General features: G+C 39.1%; 1 protein-coding gene across 3 annotated transcripts in view; it reads left to right on the top strand.

Moving 5' to 3' along the window:
- Positions 1-18666, top strand: part of STK31 (serine/threonine kinase 31) — a 107709-nt gene extending 89043 nt beyond the window's left edge. For all 3 annotated transcript variants that reach the window (XM_069586795.1, XM_069586796.1, XM_069586794.1), the window contains 2 exons: positions 11805-11873; positions 18279-18666. In XM_069586795.1, coding sequence (XP_069442896.1) covers positions 11805-11873; positions 18279-18506 — 297 coding nt within the window. In that variant the 3' untranslated portion in view covers positions 18507-18666. The remainder of the gene's footprint in view (positions 1-11804; positions 11874-18278) is intronic.
- The last annotated feature ends 5137 nt before the right edge of the window (positions 18667-23803 follow it).

Below are 23803 nucleotides of genomic sequence, written 5' to 3'. Positions count from 1 at the left end.
ATTTTTTGCTGGTACAGAATTCCGAGTTTATAGTTCTTTTGTTTTCATTGCTTAAAAAATGCTATTCAGCTTTCTTTGGACCTTCTTGGTTTCTTATGAAAAATCCACTGTTATTTGAATCATTCCTCTGTAGGTAATTTTTCTCTGCATCTGGTTTTAAGACTTTTCTCTGTCAGTTTTTTTCAGAAGTTTGATTATGATGTGTCTTAGCATGGATTTCTTTGGGTTTAACTTTGTTTGGGGTTTGTTCAGCTGCACTTTGTTTTTCAGCAAATACGTAGAATTTGGTCCAGCTGTTACTCCTGCAGTTTGTTAGTCTTACACTCTCCTTTTTTTCTGAGATTGATGACACACATTTTGAGTCTTTTGTTATTGTCCCACAGGTCCTGAGTCTCTGTTCATTTTCTTTTTCTTGTTCAAATTGGGTATTTTGTGGTATTTTTGTCTTCGATTTCATCAGTGCTTTCCATTGTCATATTTATTCTATTGAGCCAGTCCATGAGTTTTTTCTTTCTGTTGTTCTCTTGTTGTTTTTCAGTTCTAAAATTTCTATTTGATTTTGTCTGTCGGTTCTGTCTTCTTTGCTGAGGCTTTTTTTTTCTTTCATGCAGGTTTCTAACTGGTCTCTAAGCATTGTTATGATGGTTACTTTAAAATCTTTGTCAGATAATCCCTATATCTGTGTCATCTTGATGTCTGTTGATTACTTTTTTCTCATTTAAGATCTTGTTGGTTTTTATTTTGACATGATTTTTAACTGTAGCCTGAACATTTCTGCTATTATGTTCTGAGACTGTGCATCCTATTTAATCTTTTTTTTTTGGCAGACAGTCATTACCCTGTTTAGGTGTAGTGTACAGTTGCAGATGAGATTAGATCTGCAGCTCCGCTCTGAGCTCAGCTGACACCACCTCAGCAAAAGTGAAATGCTGATTTGCACTGCTTTGCCTCTTCTTTTTCCTGGTGGGTAGGAGAGGAAATCATCTCTCTATTGACTCCTGTTAATGCTGGGGAGAGGGGGAGCAAAGTGTTAAACTGTTATGGCCTTGTTGCTGCCTTGTGAGGGTATAAGTTTCGTTTCCACTGGCGTGGTCCTACTGACGCTTGGGGAATAAAGAGGGAAAATAGAGTGCTGGCTAATAGTGCCTACACTACTTTTTCTGCTTTGTTGCTGCTGAGGGTAGAGTAGAAGATACCTCTCTGCTGAGTCCCATTGGCAGTACCAGTTTGGGTAGATTGCAGCTAGTGCCATCGTATACAGCTTTGTTCTCCCTCTTTGTTGATGGTTAGGGTGGAGGTCCAACTCCCCACTCAGCCTTGCTGACACAGTTTTTCCCTTGGTATTTGGCTGGAATAGAGACTATTACTATATTATTTGCAGCCAAAGATGGAGAAGCTCTATACAGTCAGCAAAAACAAGACCGGGAGCAGACTGTGGAATAGCTCATGAACTCCTTATTGCCAAATTGAGACTTAAATTGAAGAAAGTAGGGAAAACCACTAGATCATTCAGGTATGACCTAAATCAAATCCCTTATGATTATACAGAGGAAATGAGAAATAGATTTAAGACACTAGATCTGATGGACAAAGTGCCTGATGAACTATGGGTGGAGGTTCCTGACATTCTATAGGAGATAAGGATCAAGACCATCCCCCAAAAAAGAAAAGCAAAAAAGCAAAATGGCCGTCTGAGGAGGCCTTACAAATAGCTGTGAAAAGAAGAGAGGCGAAAAGCAAAGGAAAGATATACCCTTTTGAGTACAGAGTTCCAAAGAAGAGCAAGGAGAGATAAGAAAGCCTTTCTCAGCAATCAGTGCAAAGAAATAGAAGAAAACAATAGAATGGGAAAGACTAGAGATCTCTTCAAGAAAATCAGAGATACCAAGGGAACATTTCATGCAAAGATGGGCTCGATAAAGGACAGAAATGGTATGGACCTAACAGAAGCAGAAGATATTAAGAAGAGGTGGCAAGAATACACGAAAGAACTATACAAAAGAGATCTTCACGACCCAGATAATCACGATGGTGTGATCACTCACCTAGAGCCAGACATCCTGGAAAGTGAAGTCAAGTGGGCCTTAGAAAGCATCACTACGAACAAAGCTAGTGGAGGTGATAGAATTCCAGTGGAGCTGTTTCAAATCCTGAAAGATGATGCTGTGAAAGTGCTACACTCAATATGCCAGCAAATTTGGAAAACTCAGCAGTGGCCACAGGACTGGAAAAGATCAGTTTTCATTCCAATCCCAAAGAAAGGCAATGCCAAAGAATGCTCAAACGACCACACAATTGCACTCATCTCACATGCTAGTGAAGTAATGCTCAAAATTCTCCAAGCCAGGCTTCAGCAATATGTAAACCGTGAATTCCCAGATGTTCAAGATGGTTTTAGAAAAGGCAGAGAAACCAGAGATCAAATTTCCAACATCCACTGGATCGTCGAAAAAGCAAGAGAGTTCCAGAAAAAGATCTATTTCGGCTTTATTGACTATGCCAAAGCCTTTGACTGTGTGGATCACAATAAACTATGGAAAATTCTGAAAGAGATGGGAATACCAGACCACCTGACCTGCCTCTTGAGAAATCTGTATGCAGGTCAGGAAGCAACAGTTAGAACTGGACATGGAACAACAGACTGATTCCAAATAGGAAAAGGAGTATGTCAAGGCTGTATATTGTCACCCTGCTTATTTAACTTCTATGCAGAGTACCTCATGAGAAACGCTGGGCTGGAAGAAGCACAAGCTAGAATCAGGATTGCTGGGAGAAATATCAATAACCTCAGATATGCAGCACCCTTATGGCAGAAAGCAAAGAAGAACTAAATAGCCTCTTGATGAAAGTGAAAGAGGAGAGTGAAGTTTGGCTTAAAGCTTATCATTCAGAAAACTAAGATCATGGCATCTGGTCCCATCACTTCATGGCAAATAGATGGGGAAACAGTGGCAGACCTTATCTTTTTGGGCTCCAAAATCACTGCAGATGGTGATTTTAGCCATGAAATTAAAAGACAAAATTAAAAGCTTACTCCTTGGAAGGAAAGTTAGGGCCAACCTAGACAGCATATTAAAAAGCAGAGACATTACTTTGTCAACAAAGGTTCGTCTAGTCAAGGCTGTAGTTTTTCCAGTAGTCATGTATGGATATGAGAGTTGAACTATAAAGAAAGCTGAGCACTGAGGAATTGATGCTTTTGACCTGTGGTGTGGCGAAAACTCTTGAGAGTCCCTTGGACTGCAAGGTGATTGAACCAGTCCATCTTAATGGAGATCGGTCCTGGGTGTTCATTAGAAGGACTGATGTTGAAGCTGAAACTCCAATACTTTGGCCACCTGATGCGAAGAACTGGCTCATTTGAAAAGACCCTGATGTGGGAAAGATTGAGGGCAGGAGGAAAAGGGGATGACACAGGATGAGATGGTTGGATGGCTTCACCAACTCATTGAACATGAGTTTGGGTAAACTCTGGGAGTTAGTGATGGACAGGGAGGCCTGGCGTCCTGGGGTTCATGGGGTCGCAGAGTCAGACACGACTGAGCGACTGAACTGAACCAAAAACATTTTCTGTTCTACAAGACCCTATTCCCAGTCCTTTGACTAGATGTAGTAGGCTTTTCTTGGGACTTTTTTGGTCTATGGCTCTTGCCATTTCTGGGTTGCAGACTTCTCTAGCATCCAGTGTGAGATATAGGAGAGTCAAAACCCGCAGAATTCACCATTGTGTCATTTCTTAAGTCCCAAGGTTCCTCGTCACCTCACCTTCTTCTTACCATTTTACCTTCTCGTTTCCGCCTTTCTGAGTCGTCTTAGGTTTGTTGATTGTGTTTTATTCAGATTTAAAAGTGGATACTAGTGTGAAATGGGATCCCTTGAATACCTTGGGAAGTGAATGCTTTTGAAGAATGTTGACACCCCATCAGTCTCAGTTCTTTTAGGTCTCAGGCTTTCTTTTAGTCCTTTCACCTGCCCGTTCATTCTCATATTTCCCTCAATGATTACTTAAACCTTTTACTGCTATCCTCAGGCCCCTGCCTAAATTTCGTCCCCATTCATTTAAGTAGACCTTGCCTTAAAAAAAAAAAAAACAAAACTGAGATCATGGTAATGTGCTTTCCATCGAATTTCAGTGCTTCTGTCTACAAACTGGTTGTCTCTTTATCCAGTTTTCTGTCTTCTTCTTCTGTCTCAGAGAATTAAAGTGCTCTTTCTTCATTGCAAGCCTTCTGTATGTGCCCTCGACCTTCACTGTATCTTTAGTCTATTTCTCTTACTTTTCACCTTTCCTTCAGCCTGAAATTATGGGTAAGTCTGATCTATCTGCAAAAATATCCAAGGTAATAATTTTTTATGATACACCACCTACTAAATTATTCCTTTGCCTTATGTTTGGGCATTTATTTTAATCCTCTTTAGTACTGCCTATCTATTAAACATTAGCATGTCTAAGGATTTAGCTCACAACCTGCTGAAGTTTTCACTTACAGACCTCCCTTGGCTGGTGTTTTTTATTTTCATAACTTCTTGTGTCACCTGTTTGTTGTGATTCTCACATTTAAGAGAGTAAATCTTGAATGATTTGCATTGTTACACAGCAGAAACCAACACAGAACTGTAAACCAGTGTTCCTCCGATTAAAAATGTATCAATTAATTTTTTAAAAAGTAGTCCTTTTGCCGGAGTTTCAGCATTGTATATATATGCCTTCCTTCTGGCTAACTTTACCTTCATTTGCAAAATACCTTGTTTTGTTCCAGAAAGGCTATAAGACAGTTCATGGGGGTATTGAAAGCAGAACAGGACATTATAGATTGAAGATGAGAAGAAAGAAAAAAAAGGGTGTGGATATAAAGTGGAGCCATGAGTGGGAGTGCTTCAAAATGCACACCACAAAAACCTACTTAAAGCTGATAATATACAGTGTATATGTTGCCATTCCTTTCTTCTATGCTCATAGTAGACACTGCAACATGATGATAATCATGTTCACTGAGCTCTTACATGACCTCAGACAGCACCCATTAAGCAGCAGCATTGACTGAACAGAGTTGGTATTTATAAACAAACCTGTTTCCCATCCCTGATGAATGAGTCACTAGGATAGCTCTTATCTTTCTTCCAACCATTATGAGAAACTTAATCTGTTACATAAATCATTATCCCTCAGGTAAAAGCAAGTCAGTAAGTCAGGACAAGCACAGATACTGCCTTAACTGTTGTTGTGGAAAGTTTTACATATTTAAAGCAAAGGAAGAAATAAGGAAACCCCTTATCTTCAGCCAGATTCAACTATTGTCAACATTTAATTATAGTTGTTCTTGGTAATAAGACCAGGGACCCTCATAGAGACAGTATATACATTGCTAACTATATGTTAGGTCAGTTCAGTCCAGTCACTCAGTCGTGTCTGACCCTTTGCGACCCCATGAATTGCAGCACTCCAGGCCTCTCTGTCCATCACCAACTCCCGGAGTTTACTCAGACTCCAGAATGGACTGGTTGGATCTCCTTGCAGTCCAAGGGACTCTCAAGAGTCTTCTCCAACACCACAGTTCAAAAGCATCAATTCTTTGGCACTCAGCTTTCTTCACCGTCCAACTCTCACATCCATACATGACCACTGGAAAAACCATAGCCTTGACTAGACAGACCTTTGTTGGCAAAGTAATGTCTCTGCTTTTTAATATGCTATCTAGATTGGTCATAACTTTCCTTCCAAGGAGTAAGCATCTTTTAATTTCATGGCTGTAATCACCATCTGCAGTGATTTTGGAGCCCAAAAAAATAGTCTGACACTGTTTCCACTGTTTCCCCATCTATTTCCCATGAAGTGATGGGACTGGATGCCATGATCTTCGTTTTCTGAATGTTGAGCTCTAAGCCAACTTTTTCACTCTCCTCTTTAACTTTCATCAAGAGGCTTTTTAGTTCCTCTTCAAACTCTTGCTTTTTCAGTGATCCAGCGGATGTTGGCAATTTGATCTCTGGTTCTCTGCCTTTTCTAAAACTAGCTTGAACATTTGGAAGTTCACAATTCACATACTGCTGAAGCCTGGCTTGGAGAATTTTGAGCCTTATGTTACTAATATGTACCAAGTTATCTGAAATTTTTAAAAAGTAGATAACACTTATGGAGTGTGTGCCATGCATTAGTTACTTTTTAAGTATTTAGCCACTTTAATTCTTACATTAGCCTTATAAGTGAGGATCCTGAGGCAAAGAGAAATGAGATGATTTGTCCCAAATCCCCATCGCTGTTAATGAGTGGTTTTGTGTTATTTGGATAAATATTCAGAAGTAGAATAGCTGAGTCATATACAAGTCCTGTTCCTAATTGAGAATTCTCTGAATTTTTACATAGCAGCTGCACTAATTTACAGTGTCATCAATAGTGTACAAAGATTCCAAGATTCCTTTTTTTCCACATCCTCTCCAGCACTTGTTCTTTCTTGTCTTTTTGATAATAGCTTTTTTCACATTTGTGTGTCTTCCCCATTCTACTGGTATGAGCGTTCTAACAGTTTGACCAAAGTGCTGAAGCCTTCTATTTAAGTTGCTTCACCCACCCCACTTTTAAATATCATTATGTTGAACATCAAAATAGTGTTATAACTTCTGTGTGAGTCATCATATATGATTTAGGAAACTCATGACAGGAAGGAAAGTCTTTGGTATTTATTCATGTGTCTGTTCTTTACATTGTCATTTCTTCTTTTCTAATGTTCCAATACTCCTTTTTTAGAAAAATTATTTCCTTTCTGTTTGAAGTATTTCTTTTAGCCATTCTTTAAGTCTCATAGTGACAAATTCCTTTAGTTTTCCGTCATCTGAAAACTGCTTGATTTCACCTTCTTTCCTGAGAGTTTCACTGAATATAGAATTTGTGGTTGAAAATTCTTTCTTTTTTATCAGTTGAAAATGTCCCACTTATTGTTTCCATGGTTTTGCATGAGAAAATCTCTTTTAGTCAAATTTCTATTACCATGTAGGTAATGTTTCTTATGCTTATTTTCACTTAAGATTTTTTCTTTGCTTTCACTTTTCATAAATGTTATTTAATTTTGTTAATTTCATTAGTTTTCATTAATTTCATTAATTTACTTTCAGTTTTTAGGAATGTAGTTAGTTTTCTTTGAGTTTACCCTATTTGAGTGATTTTTTTAAAAAAAAACTGGGTATTTTATATTAAAGAGAATTACTAATTTTTATTGTGATACTGTGATTGTGTCAGAATAAGACTTTATCTCTTTTTAGTGGAAGAAAGTCATAAGACACCTTGTCACTGTGTTGTAGTCCAGTTCTGGGACTTTTCATCAGTTTGCCTTCCTCTTTTGACCTGTGGAGCTCTCCTTTGATTATATGTTATGTTATTTTCAGCCTTTATAGTTGTACTTAGTGATGAAGCACAGGAAGATATTAGAAGTGGCTTTGCTCATTTTTTAATTATAATATATGGAATTTATTTGGATCTAAACTTAAATGATATAAAAGTAAAGTATGAGATGATTAAAAATTTGAAAATGATATTTTATATTAATTTTCAATGTGGTATTGTGACTGTCAAAATAAGACTTTATCTTTTAGAAATATCTCTTCATGGCAGATAGGTAGGGAAGAGTGGAAACAGTGACAGATTTTATTTTCTTGGGTGCCAAAATCACTGTGGATGGTGACCGCAGCCGTGAAATTAAAAGATGCTTGTTCCTTGGAAGAAAAATGATGGAATATATGGGCAGCAAGTAAAAAAGCAGAGACATCACTTTGCCAGTAAAGGACTGTATAATCAAAGCTATGGTTTTTTCTAGTAGTCATTTATGGATGTGAGACTTTGACCATAAAGAAGGCTGAGCACCACAGAATTGATGCTTTTGAATTGTGGTGCTGGAGAAGACTCTAGAGAATCCCTTGGACTGAGGGGAAATCAAACCAGTCAATCCTAAAAGAAATGAATCCTTAATATAATTGGAAGAATTGATACTGAAGCTCCAATACTTTGGCTTCCTGATGCAATGAGCTGATTCATTGGAAATGACCCTGGTGCTGCAAAAGTCTGAGGACAGGAGGAGAAGCAGGCAGCAGAGGATGAGATGATTGGATAGCATCACTGATTCAATGGACAGGAGTTTGAACAAACTCTGGGAGATAGTGGAGGACAGGGAAACCTGGTGTCCTATAGTTCCTGGGTTCGCAGAGTCAGACACAACTTAGCGACAGAACAACAAGTGTGATTTTGTGATTATGTCAAAATAAGACTTCACCTTTTAGAAGTATATACTAAAATATTTATAGATAAAATTATGAGATGTGTAGAATTTCAAAAATAATATGCATGGATTTGTACATAGGGCAAAAGTTGTCATTGGTTGATGGTTGTCAGGGCTGGGTGATAGATACATGGGATTTAGAGTATATTTGTACTGAAAGAGGAACTCCCCAGGTCAATAGCTGCCCAACACGCTACTGGAGATCAGTGGAGAAATAACTGCAGAAAGAATGAAGGGATGGAGTCAAAGCAAAAACAATACCCAGCTGTGGATGTGACTGGTGATAGAAGCAAGGTCTGATGCTGTAAAGAGCAACATTGCATAGGAACCTGGAATGTCAGGTCCATGAATCAAGGCAAATTGGAAGTGGTCAGACGAGATGGTGAGAGTGAACGTCGACATTCTAGGAATCAGCGAACTAAAATGGACTGGAATGGGTGAAATTAACTCAGATGACCATTATATCTACTACTGCAGGCAGGAATCCCTCAGAAGAAATGGAGTAGCCATCATGGTCAACAAAAGAGTCTGAAATGCAGTACTTTGATGCAGTCTTAAAAACGACAGAATGATCTCTGTTCGTCTCCAAGGCAAACCATTCAATATCACAGTAATCCAAGTCTATGCCCCAACCAGTAATGCTGAAGAAGCTGAAGTTGAACGGTTCTGTGAAGACCTATAAGACCTTTTAGAAGTAACACCCAAAAAAGATGTCCTTTTCATTATAGGGGACTGGAATGCAAAAGTAGGAAGTCAAGAAACACCTGGAGTAACAGGCAAATGTGGCCTTGGAATGCGGAATGAAGCAGGGCAAAGACTATTTTGCCAAGAAAATGCACTGGTCATAGCAAACACCCTCTTCCAACAACACAAGAGAAGACTCTACACATGGACATCACCAGATGGTCAACACCAAAATCAGACTGATTATATTCTTTGCAGCCAAAGATGGAGAAGCTCTATATAGTCAACAGAAACGAGACCAGGAGCAGACTGTGGCTCAGATCATGAAATCCTTATTGCCAAATTCAGACTCAAATTGAAGAAAGTACAGAAAACCGCTAGACCATTCAGGTATGACCTCAATCAAATCCCTTATGATTATACAGTGGAAATGAGAAATAGATTTAAGGGCCTAGATCTGATAGATAGAGTGCCTGATGAACTATGGAATGAGATTCATGACATTGTATAGGAGACAGGGATCAAGACCATCCCCATGGAAAAGAAATGCAAAAAAGCAAAATGGCTGTCTGGGGAGGCCTTGCAAATAGCTGTGAAAAGAAGAAGCGAAAAGCAAAGGAGAAAAGGAAAGATATAAGCATCTGAATGCAGAGTTCCAAAGAATAGCAAGAAGAGATAAGGAAGCCTTCTTCAGCGATCAGTGCAAAGAAACAGAGGAAAAGAACAGAATGGGAAAGACTAGAGATCTCTTCAAGAAAATTAGAGATACCAAGGGAACATTTCATGCAAACATGGGCTCGATAAAGGACAGAAATGGTATGGACCTAACAGAAGCAGAAGATATTAAGGGGAGGTGGCAAGAATACACAGAAGAACTGTACAAAAAAGATGTTCACAACCCAGATAATCACGATGGTGTGATCACTCATCTAGAGCCAGACATCCTGGAATGTGAAGTCAAGTGAGCCTTAGAAAGTATCACTACGAACAAAGCTAGTGGAGTTGATGGAATTCCAGTAGAGCTATTTCAACTCCTGAAAGACGATGCTGTGAAAGTGCTGCACTCAATATGCCAGCAAATTTGGAAAACAGCAGTGGCCATGGGACTGGAAAAGGTCAGTTTTCATCCCAACCCAAAGAAAGGCATAGCCAAAGAATGCTCAAACTACCTCACAATTGCACTCATCTCATGCTAGTAAAGTAAAGCTCAAAACTCTCCAAGCCAGGCTTCAGCAGTACGTGAACCGTGAACTCCCTGATGTTCAAGCTGGTTTTAGAAAAGGCAGAGAAACCAGAGGTCAAATTGCCAACATCCGCTGGATTATGGAAAAAGCAAGAGAGTTCCAGAAAAACATCTATTTCTGCTTTATTGACTATGCCAAAGCCTTTGACTGTGTGGATCACAGTAACCTGTGGAAAATTCTGAAAGAGATGGGATTACCAGACGACCTGACTTGCCTCTTGAGAAATCTGTATGCAGGTCAGGAAGCAACAGTTAGAACTGGACATGGAACAACAGACTGGTTCCAAATAGGAAAAGGAGTACGTCAAGGCTGTATATTGTCGCCCTGCTTATTTAACTTCTATGCAGAGTACATCATGAGAAACGCTGGACTGGAAGAAACACAAGCTGGAATCAAGATTGCCAGGAGAAATATCAGTAACCTCAGATATGCAGATGACACCACCCTTATGGCAGAAAGTGAAGAGGAACTCAAAAGCCTCTTGATGAAAGTGAAAGAGGATAGTGAAAAAGTTGGCTTAAAGCCTAACATTCAGAAAACGAAGATCATGGCATCCGGTCCCATCACTTCATGGGAAATAGATGGGGAAACAGTAGAAGCAGTGTCAGACTTTATTTTTGGGGGCTCCAAAGTCACTGCAGACGGTGATTGCAGCCATGAAGTTAAAAGACGCTTACTCCTTGGAAGAAAAGTTGTGACCAACCTAGATAGCATATTCAAAAGCAGAGGCATTACTTTGCCAACTAAGGTCCGTCTAGTCAAGGCTGTGGTTTTCCCTGTGATCATATATGGATATGAGAGTTGGACTGTGAAGAAGGCTGAGCACCAAATAATGGATGCTTTTGAACTGTGGTGTTGGAGAAGACTCTTGAGAGTCCCTTGGACTGCAACGAGATCCAACCAGTCCATTCTAAAGGAGATCAGCCCTGGGATTTCTTTGGAAGGAATGATGCTAAAGCTGAAACTCCAGTACTTTGGCCACCTCATGCAAAGAGTTGACTCATTGGAAAAGATTCTGATGCTGGGAGGGATTGGGGGCAGGAGGAGAAGGGGATGACAGAGGATGAGATGGCTGGATGGCATCACTGACTCGATGGACATGAGTCTGAGTGAACTCCGGGAGATGGTGATGGACAGGGAGGCCTGGCGTGCTAGAATTCATGGGGCTGCAAAGAGTTGAACACGACTGAGTGACTGAACTGAACTTGTACATAAGAAATTCTTCATATTTAATAATTCATAAAATTTTAACAAGAATTTTTTGAACACAGTTATCAGGGAAGAAGGAAAGTTGCATGATAAATTTTCTTTGTGTTTAACGTACGAGTATGTGTGAAACCAACACCTTATAAGCCACTGTATTTTAATATATTTGCTTGTAAAATGAGGTATTCAATGTGCTTAGCATGTGTGCATTGATATGTTAGGAACCCCAGGGACTTCCTGGTAGTTGTTATGAAAGTTTTTTGTTTTTTTTTCTTGCAAGGACTAATATGCTTTCTTTGAGTTCTTCTCCTCTCTAGAACCTTAACAGTTTCCAGAGTTGCCTTTGCTGTGGGATCGGTATTTTAGTATGTTTGGAATTTATTCATTCTCATTTCTTTAACAGCTTTCAGTTCAGAATCAGGAATTTGAAACTAATGAGGATGGAATCCCGAAGATGGATCAGTTTCATTTGGTATGTGACCTTTTTGTCATTTACTTGTTAGAAACCTGTGATATAGGTGTGAGCAGTAGTATCAACTTATTTAACTGAAGAAATCCTCTAATTTTTTTAAGAATACAAATAACGTTCCCAGTAAATAAGTATTGAAAAAATTTAAGTGCCCTACTTACACCATTGCCAGAAAATTATTGCTATAGATTACTACTGGAATTTTTAAAATAGATTATATATATAATCTGTGTAATAATTAAGGAAAAGCAGTAGTTTCTATATCTTCAAAGATAATATTTTATTAAAATTAGTGTTTTTCTACTTTTTATAAGTACCTAGCTGTATCTTTCCGAGAAGGCAATGGCACCCCACTCCAGTACTCTTGCCTGGAAAATCCCATGGACAGACGCGCCTAGTAGGCTGCAGTCCATGGGGTCGCTAAGAGTCGGACACAACTGAGCGACTTCACTTTCACTTTTCACTTTCATGCCTTGGAGAAGGGAATGGCAACCCCCTCCAGTGTTCTTGCCTGGAGAATCCCAGGGAGAGGGGAGCCTGGTAGGCTGCCGTCTATGGGGTCACACAGAGTCAGACACGACTGAAGTGACTTAGCAGCAGCAGCAGCTGTATCTTTTCTTTGTCGTACATCTATGCTATTCATATTGCTTTGAGATATACATATGTATACAACCAACATATTTTGAGTCTGTTCTATATCAGGAATTGAACTAGGGTCTGCTTTTTAGGATTGAAACATTGAAGAAATTAATGATTTAGAAATATGAACAAGTAAACAACCAATATCTGTATATATAGAATTTTAAGAAAATAGTTTGGAGGAAGCAAATATTTAATTTGTCAGGAAAAGATGGAGGGAAGAAGCTATTGGTAAATGCCACCGCATAGTTATTTGAAGTGAATCTTCAAGGTTGAATTAGGATTTTATGAAAGTTAGAATGAGGTACAAGGCATTTCAGGTAAAGACAGTATCTGAACTAAGACATGAAAACATAAAAGTCTTTTGTAATGGAATCATCCCCAGTGTGACTAGATGTTAAGGGGTTAAATATGGCAGTAAACAAGTCTACAAAAGTATAATGATATTCCCTCGTGGTTCAGTGGTTACAAATCCTCCTACCATTTCAGGGGACGTGGGTTTGCTCCCTGCTCTGGGAAGATTTCACATATTGCAGGGCAGCTAAGGCTGTGGGCTGCAACAGCTGAAGGCCACGTGCCCTAGAGCCCTTGTTCTGCAACAAGAGAAGCCACCACAATGAGAAGTGCACACGTCACAACTAGAAAACAGCCCTTCTAGCACAAATAGAGAAAGGTCTCATGCAGCAGTGAAGATCCAGTGCAGCCAAAAAATAATAATAGTAATTTTTTTTTAAGTATAATCATCAGGCTGTACAAGTTCTCTTGCCAGTTTTTTTTAAAAGAAATTATTTATTTTATGTTTTACAACTGCTTTTATGGCTTTAAGAGCGATTTTAAGATTTATAGCAAAAGTGAATAGAAGGTAGAGATTTCCCATATATCTCCTTCTCTCTCATACATAGTTTATCCATTATCAACATTCCCTAGCGGAGTTATTTGTTGCAGGTGATAACCTCCATTGACATCGCTGTTGCCTTAAGTCCATCGTTTATATTAGGGCTTACTCTTAGTGTGGTACATTCTTAAAGTTTGAACACATGTATAATGCCATATATCTACCATTAATATACAGAGTATTTTCACTGCTATAAAAATCCTCTATACTCTACCTGTTCATTTCTACTTTCTCCAAACCCCTGAAGACTGATCTTTTTCTTGTCTCCATAGTTTTGACTTTTCCAGAATGTCATATAATTGGAACCATACAGTATTTAGCCTCTTAAAATTGGCTTTTTCCCACATAATCATATGCACGTAAGATTCCTTCACATCTTTTCATGGTTTGATAGTTCATTTATTATTAACCTTTTTCCATTATCTGTATGTACCACAGTCTATTTGTACGTTCACCTACCGAAGGACAGCTTGGTTGTTTCCAGGTTTTGACAAATTATGAATGAAACTGCAATAAACATCCATGTGCAGCTTTTTGTGTGGACATAAGTTTTTATTTCCTTGGAGTGCAATTGTTGGATTATATGGTAATAGTATTTTAAAATAGTATGGTTTTTAATAGTAGTTTTAAATAATATAGAATTGTCTTCTAAGTACCATTTTTGAGTTTTGGTTGCTATCAGCAATAAATGAGAGTTGCTCCACAGCCTTACTGCTATTCAGTCAGTATTTTGGATTGTGGCCATTCTTAGAGATGTATACTAGTATCTCATTGGGCTTCCCGGGTGACTTAGTGCTAAAGGATTTGCCTCCCAATGCAGGAGACACAGGTTCTATCCCTGGGTTAGGAAGATCCCTTGGAGAAGGAAATGGCAACCCACTCCAGTCTCCTTACCTGGAAAATCCCATGATAGAGTCTAGCAGGCCACAGTGCATGAGGTCACAAATGAATCAGACACACCTTAGTGACTAAACAATAAAAACAAAACATACTAAAGGTACTATTGGAAGGCTGTTGCTGAACCAGGAAAGACACTGGGATTCTTTACCTCCAGAGGAGAATTCAATCTGGGGGCAGAGATGAGGCTTGATTGCTCAGAGCTTTTGTGTAATAAAGTTTTATTAAAGTATAAAAGATAGAGAAAACTTCTGACATAGACATCACAAGGGGGCAGAAAGAGTGCCCCCTTGCTCATGTTAGCAAGGGAGTTACATACTTTTTATGTAGCAGACGCAGGCAGATGCAAGTGTCTGCCTGTGTCTGCCTGCAATGCAGGAGACCTGGGTTCGATTCCTGGGTTGGCAAGATCCCCTGGAGAAGGAAATGGCAACCCACTCCAGTATTCTTGCCTGGAGAATCCCATGGACAGAGGAGCCTGGTGGGCTGCAGTCCACAGGGTCACAAAGAGTCAGACACGACTGAGTGATTCACTTTACATACTTGATAATTAGTTATTGCAATAAATCAAAGGAATATCTGGAGGTTGTAAAGATCTTACTAGACCCACTCCTATAATTTACATTTTAAGGTAATCTTAGCCAGAAGGTTTTCAGGAAGGAGAAATTGTCCTCAAGCAGGATAAATTGTTGTTCTATACTCCTTAGTTCAGTTCAGTTCAGTCACTCAGTTGTGTCCAACTCTTTGCGACCCCATGAATCGCAGCACGCCAGGCCTCCCTGTCCATCACCATCTCTCGGAGTTCACTCAGACTCACGTCCATCGAGTCTGTGATGCCATCCAGCCATCTCATCCTCTGTCGTCCCCTTCTCCTCCTGCCCTCAATCCCTCCCAGCATCAGAGTCTTTTCCAATGAGTCAAATCTTCGCATGAGGTGTCCACAGTACTGGAGCTTCAGCTTTAGCATCATTCGTTCCAAAGATCCCAGGGTTGATCTCCTTCAGAATGGACTGGTTGGATCTCATTGCAGTCCAAGGGACTCTCAAGAGTCTTCTCCAACACCACAGTTCAAACGCATCAATTCTTTGGTGCTCAGCCTTCTTCACAGCCCAACTGTCACATCCATACATGACCACAGGAAAAACCATAGCCTTGACTAGATGGACCTTAGTCGGCAAAGTAATGTCTGCTTTTGAATATACTATCTAGGTTGGTCATAACTTTCCTTCCAAGGAGTAAGCGTCTTTTAATTTCATAGCGGCAGTCACCATCTGCAGTGATTTTGGAGCCCCCAAAAATAAAGTCTGACACTCTTTCTACTGTTTCCCCATCTATTTCCCATGAAGTGATGAGACCAGATGCCATGATCTTCCTTTTCTGAATGTTGAGCTTTAACCAACTTTTTCACTCTTCTCTTTCACTTTCATCAAGAGGCTTTTGAGTTCCTCTTCACTTTCTGCCATAAGGGTGGTATCATCTGCATATCTGAGGTTATTGGTATTTCTCTCAGCAATCTTTATTCCAGCTTGTGTTTCTTCCAGTCCAGCGTTTCTCATGATGTACTGTGCATATAAGTTAAATAAGCAGGGTGACAATATATAGCCTTGAAGTACTCCTTTTCCTATTGGAACCAGTCTGTTCCATGTCCAGTTCTAACTGTTGCTTCCTGACCTGCAGACAGATTTCTCAAGAGGCAGGTTAGGTGGTCTGGTAATCCCATCTCTCAGAATTTTCCACAGGTTATTGTGATCCACACAGTCAAAGGCTTTGGCATAGTCAATAAAGCAGAAATAGATGTTTTTCAGGAGCTCCCTTGCTTTTTCCATGATCCAGCAGATGTTGGCAATTTGGTCTCAGGTTCCTCTGCCTTTTCTAAAACCAGCTTGAACATCAGGGAGTTCACGGTTCACGTACTGCTGAAGCCTGGCTTGGAGAATTTTGAGCATTTCTTTACTAGCATGTGAGATGAGTGCAATTGTGCGGTAGTTTGAGCATTCTTTGGCATTGCCTTTCTTTGGAATTGGAATGAAAACTGACCGTTCCCAGTCCTGTGGCCACTACTGAATTTTCCAAACTTGCTGACATATTGAGTGCAGCACTTTGACAGCATCATCTTTCAGGATTTGAAATAGCTCTACTGGAATTCCATCACCTCCACTAGCTTTGTTCATAGTGATGCTTTCTAAGGCCCTCTTGACTTCACATTCCAAGATGTCTGGCTCTAGATTAGTGATCACATCATCACGATTATCTGGGTCATGAAGATCTTTTTTGTACAGTTCTTCCATGTATTCTTGCCACCTCTTCTTAATATCTTCTGCTTCTGTTAAGTCCAGATCATTTCTGTCCTTTATCGAGCCCATCTTTGCATGAAATGTTCCCTTGGTATCTCTAATTTTCTTGAAGAGATCTCTAGTCTTTCCCATTCTGTTCTTTTCCTCTATTTCTTTGCATTGATCGCTGAGGAAGGCTTTCGTATCTCTTCTTGCTGTTCTTTGGAACTCTGCATTCAGATGCTTATTTTTTTCCTTTTCTCCTTTGCTTTTCGCCTCTCTTCTTTTCACAGCTCTTTGTAAGGCCTCCCCAGACAGCCATTTTGCTTTTTTGCATTTCTTTTCCATGGGGATGGTCTTGATCCCTGTCTCCTGTACAATGTCACAAACCTCATTCCACAGTTCATCAGGCACTCTGTCTGTCAGATCTAGACCCTTAAATCTATTCCTCACTTCCACTGTGTAATCATAAGGGATTTGATTTAGGTCATACCTGTATGGTCCAGTGGTTTTCCCTACTTTCTTCAATATAAGTCTGAATTTGGCAATAAGGAGTTCATGATCTGAGCCACAGTCAGCTCCTGGTCTTGTTTTTGTTGACTGTATAGAGCTTCTCAATCTTAGTACAGAGTTTAAACTGAGTTGTTTGTTGTGTAATCATCAGTTATAGATACATCAGGCTTAAAGATTAAAAATGTTTTATGTGACTAAGACTAAGGAATGTAGAGGGAAAAAAAGTTTGTCCTTTCCTCTTCCTTGAGAATTCCAGACCCCTATCTCCTCAAGAATCCCAGACCCCTCTCTCCTTGGGGATCCCCAGAATTCTTAATCAATCTGCCTATGAATTGACTCTGTCACTATCTTAAACATTTTAACTATGTTTAAAAACATACCCTGTAGAGTACAGTATGGGCATTGACATTCATTCAGTTACCAGATGTAAACTGAATACCTGCTCTATCACTGTGCTCATTGTTGGGGATGAAATGAGAAAGTAAAATTTCTGGTCTTATATTCCTTAGAGGACACTAGCAGTAAATAGGTGATTTTTATTCCAGATAAAATGTGCTCTGATTGGAGTCATCCACAGGGAACAAAAAAGAAAAAACATACTTTGGGAGGTGGAATTAATGGAAGAAGAACATGATAGTGTTATTAACATGTGATAACAAAATAATGTGCTTTGAAATTGTGGTACATTATAAATTCTGACCTCCATAATGATGATCATGGTAATGTTCGTGGTGGTGGATGTGTTTCAAGAGATCATTTCAGAAGTGAAACCAAAAGCAGTTGACCAAGTAAAGGAGGCTATCGTTTCAGACAGAGGCACTTATATGTAAAATTTTCATTGTCAAATTCTGACTACTACCCTAAGAAAAGGGAAAATGGAAAGTAAAAAAATATTAGGTGTTTTTTGGGAATTTCACTTGTTTTTGATAAATGTTTCAGTTGTGATTCTTTTCTTTTCCCTTCTGCATTAACCCCCCTGTCATTTGATTCCATTGTTTTAATACTAGATTAATCCCTTTCCAATAAAAACTAGTTGATTTTGGTAAAAAGCTTTAAAAAATGGGAAAAATTGATTTTAGCTCTATATCATTAATTGAGATTATTTTTGAATTGGGTACTCCTTATTACAAGTTTGTCCTTTTACTCATTTTGATTTTATTTTTGCTTTGTAACATCTCTTTTTTCTTGCAGGATGATAATGTCAAATCCCTCCTCTGTAGTTTGATCTGTTGTAGAAGTTCAATGACTGCCGAGCAGGTTTTGAATGCTGACTGTTTCTTGCTACCAAAGGGAAAATCAGTGCCAAACTCAGAGAAAGATACTGAATACATCCTCAAAAAAGAGGAAGAAGAATTAAAGGTGAAGAACTTGGATAAAGATAAGGAAAAGACAAGAAATGGTGAAGCCAGCTTTGATTGATAGATTAGTATTCTTTTGTTGTTGCAGATGTTCCTTTTAAAACCTTTGTTTAGTTTGGTTAAATAAACAAAAAATCTGGAAGTGTTCTGGAGCTAGTTGGGTTGTATCTTTGGTATTCTAGTTGTAAAAAATAAAAGATGTTTGGCTATGCAAAAAAAAATGTATACTTTGAAATTTCATTTAACTGGAGTTATTAAGGAAGGATTTTCTGTCTGTAGTTACTTTTTGAAATTGCATAATCAGACTATATTACTTGTAATAGAAAAGGTTATTAGATTGTTGGACAGGTTCTATACAGAGTTACAGTATGTAGGCCAGTTCACGATGAAGGGTGATACTTTTGTTTAACAGATGGTAGTTGGCATCTGCTTTATTCCCAGTTCTGGGAATATAAAGATAAATTTAACATGGTTCTTACACTTAAAAGCACATACATCTGTTGAGAAAGTTGGAGATCTAAACAGATCTTCATAATACAATGTAGAATATCTGATGATAGCTCTAGACAGATTTTATGTGATTACACAGAAGGGATACTCATCCTGTGGAAGAGGGGTGTCATGGAAACCTTTCTGGAGGAGGTACTACCTTAGTTAAATCGTAAAGGATGAGTAGTAAAGGTGAAGGAGGATCAAGAGTACCTTCTTAGCAGAGAAAGCATGATGAGAGCACTGAAGGGAGAAGCAGTTTGTTGTGTTTAATAGAGAATAGTCATATGGGGGATATAACATGAAATGCTAAAATGCCTCATACCTTATAATTCTATAGGAAATGTGGAGCTATTGAAGAATTTTAGACCACTTTGGTTCCCTCAAAATCCACCTTATACCTACTACCAGGATAAGAGGTAGGGAGAGTGATCAAAAGGATGTTATGATAAAGTAGGTGAGCTGTGATGAAAGTAAGATCTACAGAAAGAGAAAAAGTAATGAAACATATGGGACAGATTTATGAAATAGGCCAAGTTTTGTTGGACTTGGTGATATGTAAACTAAAGTAGTATGTTAGAGTCTCTAAATGCCTATTCAAAAATCTAATCTTCCTTTCTTCCTTAGTAATATGTAACAGTTTTATTTAGGATGGCAGTGTACTTGGTTAAAAGAATACATTTACCATTTTCCTTTTTAGTTTAAGCTTTTTGACTAAATTTTGCAAAGTAAGGCTACTTTAAAGGAGCTGACTTAGACTGGAGATGTATCCTTTTATTCTGTCCTTTTCCTGTTGCCTAGAAGCTAACTTCGGAGAAGGCAATGGCACCCCACTCCAGTACTCTTGCCTGGAAAATCCCATGGATGGAGGAGCCTGGAAGGCTGCAGTCCATGGGTGTGCTGAGGGTCAGACACGACTGAGCGACTTCACTTTCACTTTTCACTTTCATGCATTGGAGAAGGAAATGGCAACCCACTCCAGTGTTCTTGCCTGGAGAATCCCAGGGACAGGGGAGCCTGGTGGGCTGCCGTCTGTGGGGTTGCGCAGAGTCAGACACGACTGAAGCAACTTAGCAGCAGCAGAAGATAACATGGTGGTTAGAATCTGAGCAGTCTCCTTGGATTATGAGGTAACTTTGAGGATGAAACTCATGAACTAGGAGGATGGAGCAGCAAGTTAGAAGAACTGATGTTTCTGGTAATTCTGGAGTGTTTGAACTACTCTCAAGATTTCATGTTGCTTGAGAGAGGAAATCCTTATGTCAGAGTGTGGTCCCTATATCAACAGACTCAGCATCACTTGAAGGCTTATTTGAAATGCAAATTCTAGGCTCCACTCCAGATTTTATAAGAAGAATCTGGGGGTGGAGCCTGGCAGTTTGTTTCTTAGCAAGCACTGTAAGTCATTGTTCAGTCACACAGTCGTGTCCGATTCTGCCACTCCATGGACTACAGCACACCAGGCTTCCCTGTCCATCACCAACTCCTGGAGCTTGCTCAAACTCATGTCTACCGTGTCAGTGATGCCATCCAACCATCTCATCCTCTGTAGTTCCCTTCTCCTTCTGCTTCAACCTTTCCCAGCATCATGGTCTTTTCTAAGGAGTTAGTTCTTAGGATATGGTGGCCAAAGTAGTGGAGTTTCAGCTTCAGCATCAGTCCTTCCAATGAATATTCAGGACTGATTTCCTTTAGAATGGAGTAGTTGGATCTCCTTGCTGTCCAAGGGACTCTCAAGAATCTTCTCCAACATCACAGTTCAAAAGTATCAGTTCTTCAGCGCTCAGCTTGCTTTATAGTCCAACTCCTACATCCATACATGACTACTGCAAAAACCATAGCTTTGACTAGATGGACCTTTGTTGGCAAAGTAATATCTCTGCTTTTTAATATGCTTTCTACGTTGGTTGGTCATAGCTTTTCTTTCAAGGAGCAAGCGTTTTAATTTCATGGCTGCAGTCACCATCTGTAGTGATTTTGGAGCCCAAGAAAATAAAGTCTGTCACTGTTTGCATTGTTTTCTCGTCTGTTTGCCATGAAGTGATGGGACTGGATACCATTATCTTAGTTGTTTGAATGTTAATTTTTAAGCCAGCCTTTTCACTTTCCTCTTTTACCTTCATCAAGAGGCTCTTTAGTTCCTCTTCACTTTCTGCCATAAGGGTGGTGTCATCTGCATATCTGAGGTTATTGATATTTCTTCCAGCAATCTTGATTCCAGTCATCCAGCCCGGCATTTTGGATGATGTACTCTGCATAGAGATTAAATAAGCATGGTGACAAATAAGCAAGGTGACAATATGCAGCCTTGACATACTCCTTTCCCAATTTGGAACCAGTCTGTTGTTCCATATCTGGTTCTAACTGTTGCTTCCTGCCCTGCATACAGGTTTTGCAGGAGGCAGATAAGGTGGTCTGGTATTCCCATCTCTTAAGAATTTTCCACAGCTGTTGTAATCCACACAGTCAAAGGCTTTGGCATAGTCAATAAAGCAGAAGTAGATGTTTTCCTGGAACTCTCTTGCTTTTTCGATGATGTAGCGGATGTTGGCAATTTCATCTCTGGTTCCTCTGCCTTTTCTAAATCCTACTTGAACATCTGGAAGTTCATGGTTCACGTACTGTTGAAGCCTGGCTTGGAGGATTTTGAGCATTACTTTGCTAGCTGTGAGATGAGGGCAATTGTGCAGTAGTTTGAACATTCTTTGGCATTGCCATTCTTTGGGATTGAAATGAAAACTGACCTTTTCCAGTCCTGTGGCCACTACTGAGTTTTCCAAATTTGCTGGCATATTGAGTGTAGCACCTTACCAGCATCATCTTTCAGGATTTGAAACAGCTCAACTGGAATTCCATGGCCTCCACTAACTTTGTTCTAGTATAAGTCATTTTCTTCTAAGTAATTTTTGTAATATATACTAAAGAGAACCATTGCCACACATTGAAGCTTTTGTTCCTTTTGGGGTTTCTTGTTTTACAGTAAAACTTAGTTCTAGCTGATTAAGTAATAAAGAGATAGTAGTTAGGTTTTAAACAAACCTGAATAAAGGGACAAAGAATAGATCACTTTACTTACTATTTTAAATAAAGAATTAGATACGCATTTTCCAGATGTGTTCTGAACACTAGTCCCTTGGTATGTTCATCACAGAAAAATTGTGACTAGCTGTTTTGGAGAGTAATGCTAAATTGGAGACTTGATCATGCATATTAGAGGGTAATGTTTCTAAAAAGTTTTCCAGAAAAGAAATTTGTTTAGTTTTATTTAACCAACATATGTTGAAATTGGCGCAACAATTTTTTTTGCATACCTAGTAACTTCTGAAACTAGAGTTTCAGATTTTCTGGCATACCAAGTTAGATAGTAATTATTTTTACTTGTTTTAAAATGGCAAATATTAGTACTCTACATAGAGACAAATTTCATGTGTCACTTCATTGCCGTAGATGTTCCTTGAGATACGTGTTTATATGTGTAAGGGCAAGGCAGAGGCAAACAAATGTGCTCACTGCCCTGTGGGCAGTCCGAGAGTGATGCAGTGTATAATAAGCTACAGGAACAAAACATATGTCTATCATGAAGAAGAGGAAAGGAAGAGAGGAATAATGAGCTTATGGGATAGACTTCTGGCTCATTTTAGAAGTACAGTAGGATTCTGCTTATTTGGAACTGGATAAAGCAACTTAACGCTCAAAGGATTTGGGAAAGAGTAAGAATTTACCTGGAGTATAGCATATTCATGGGGTAGCTGAGAAAGCTTAGAAAAGTATTTTGGGGGCAGATCATAGAGGGTCATGAGTTGCTCTATAAGAGATTTTACTCTTATAAATATGAGCAGCTGAATCACACAGTCATGTTTATTTTAGAATAAAATAGCTAATGATTTGGAAATAATGGAAATAAAGTCAAGGATGGCATATTTCACTAAAATAATTGAGGCAAAGAAACATCCTGTTTTGCATCAAGGTATTGAAAAGGAGAGAATTAAGAATATAAACTGATCCTCAGAAGAAATCTGTGGGGAACTTCTGGTCCATTTCATAGATTTCATTGTATCAGTGCTAAGTCATTTCAGTGTATATTTAAGTATTAGTATTTGTTAAATTTCTTTTTAGCATTTCTCTTTTAACTCAACAAATGACATACTTCATTTCTTAGCTGTTAGTATAACCATATCTTCTACCATTAAAACTACAGTTCTGGATGTAAGGACCTCTGAAAAGCTATTCCTTCATAGAAGTAACAAGAACACTGGCAAAAATTGTCAGAATCAACGTTCTGGCATTAACCAGGGACCTGCAACAGTTTGAAGAACTTTTATTAAAAAAAAAAAAAATCAGCTGAATCTTGGTAAGAATTGCAAGCTTTGTAGTGTTTTAACTTGCCCTATTGCCATTTCCTGTCCCCAGCTCCATAATAACCTTACAAACCAACAGCCTCACAATTATGTTAACTATGAAAAGCAATGGTCTAATAGGCCTTGGAATTTGCAGAATGCTTTAAGTTCCTCAGCCCCATTACCAGAAAATTGTCACTATTTGGCCAATCTGGCAGCTCCCTGGAAAAGCCTCATTTATAGGTCTTGTCATTAACTGATGTAACTCAGATGTTGCTCAATGGAAAAAGACTTTTCCCCAGGGCATTTGTTGAAAAAAGTCGTGACAGTTGTTTAACATCACAGCTGCTTGAAGTGGTGACGTGTCACAGCTGCCTGAGGTGGTGATATGTGTGCGTGCTCAGTCACTTCAGTTGTGTCTAACACTTTGCAGCCCTATGGACTAGCTCATCAGGCTCCTCTGTCCATGGGATTCTCCAGGCAAGGATACTGGAGTGGGTTGCCATGCCCTCCTCCAGGGGATCTTCCAAAC

The sequence above is a fragment of the Ovis canadensis genome, chromosome 4, assembly GCF_042477335.2.
Source record: "Ovis canadensis isolate MfBH-ARS-UI-01 breed Bighorn chromosome 4, ARS-UI_OviCan_v2, whole genome shotgun sequence".
NCBI lineage: Eukaryota > Metazoa > Chordata > Mammalia > Artiodactyla > Bovidae > Ovis > Ovis canadensis.
The sequence above is the reverse complement of the archived record's forward strand: the minus strand, read 5'-3'. Positions and strand labels throughout refer to the sequence as shown.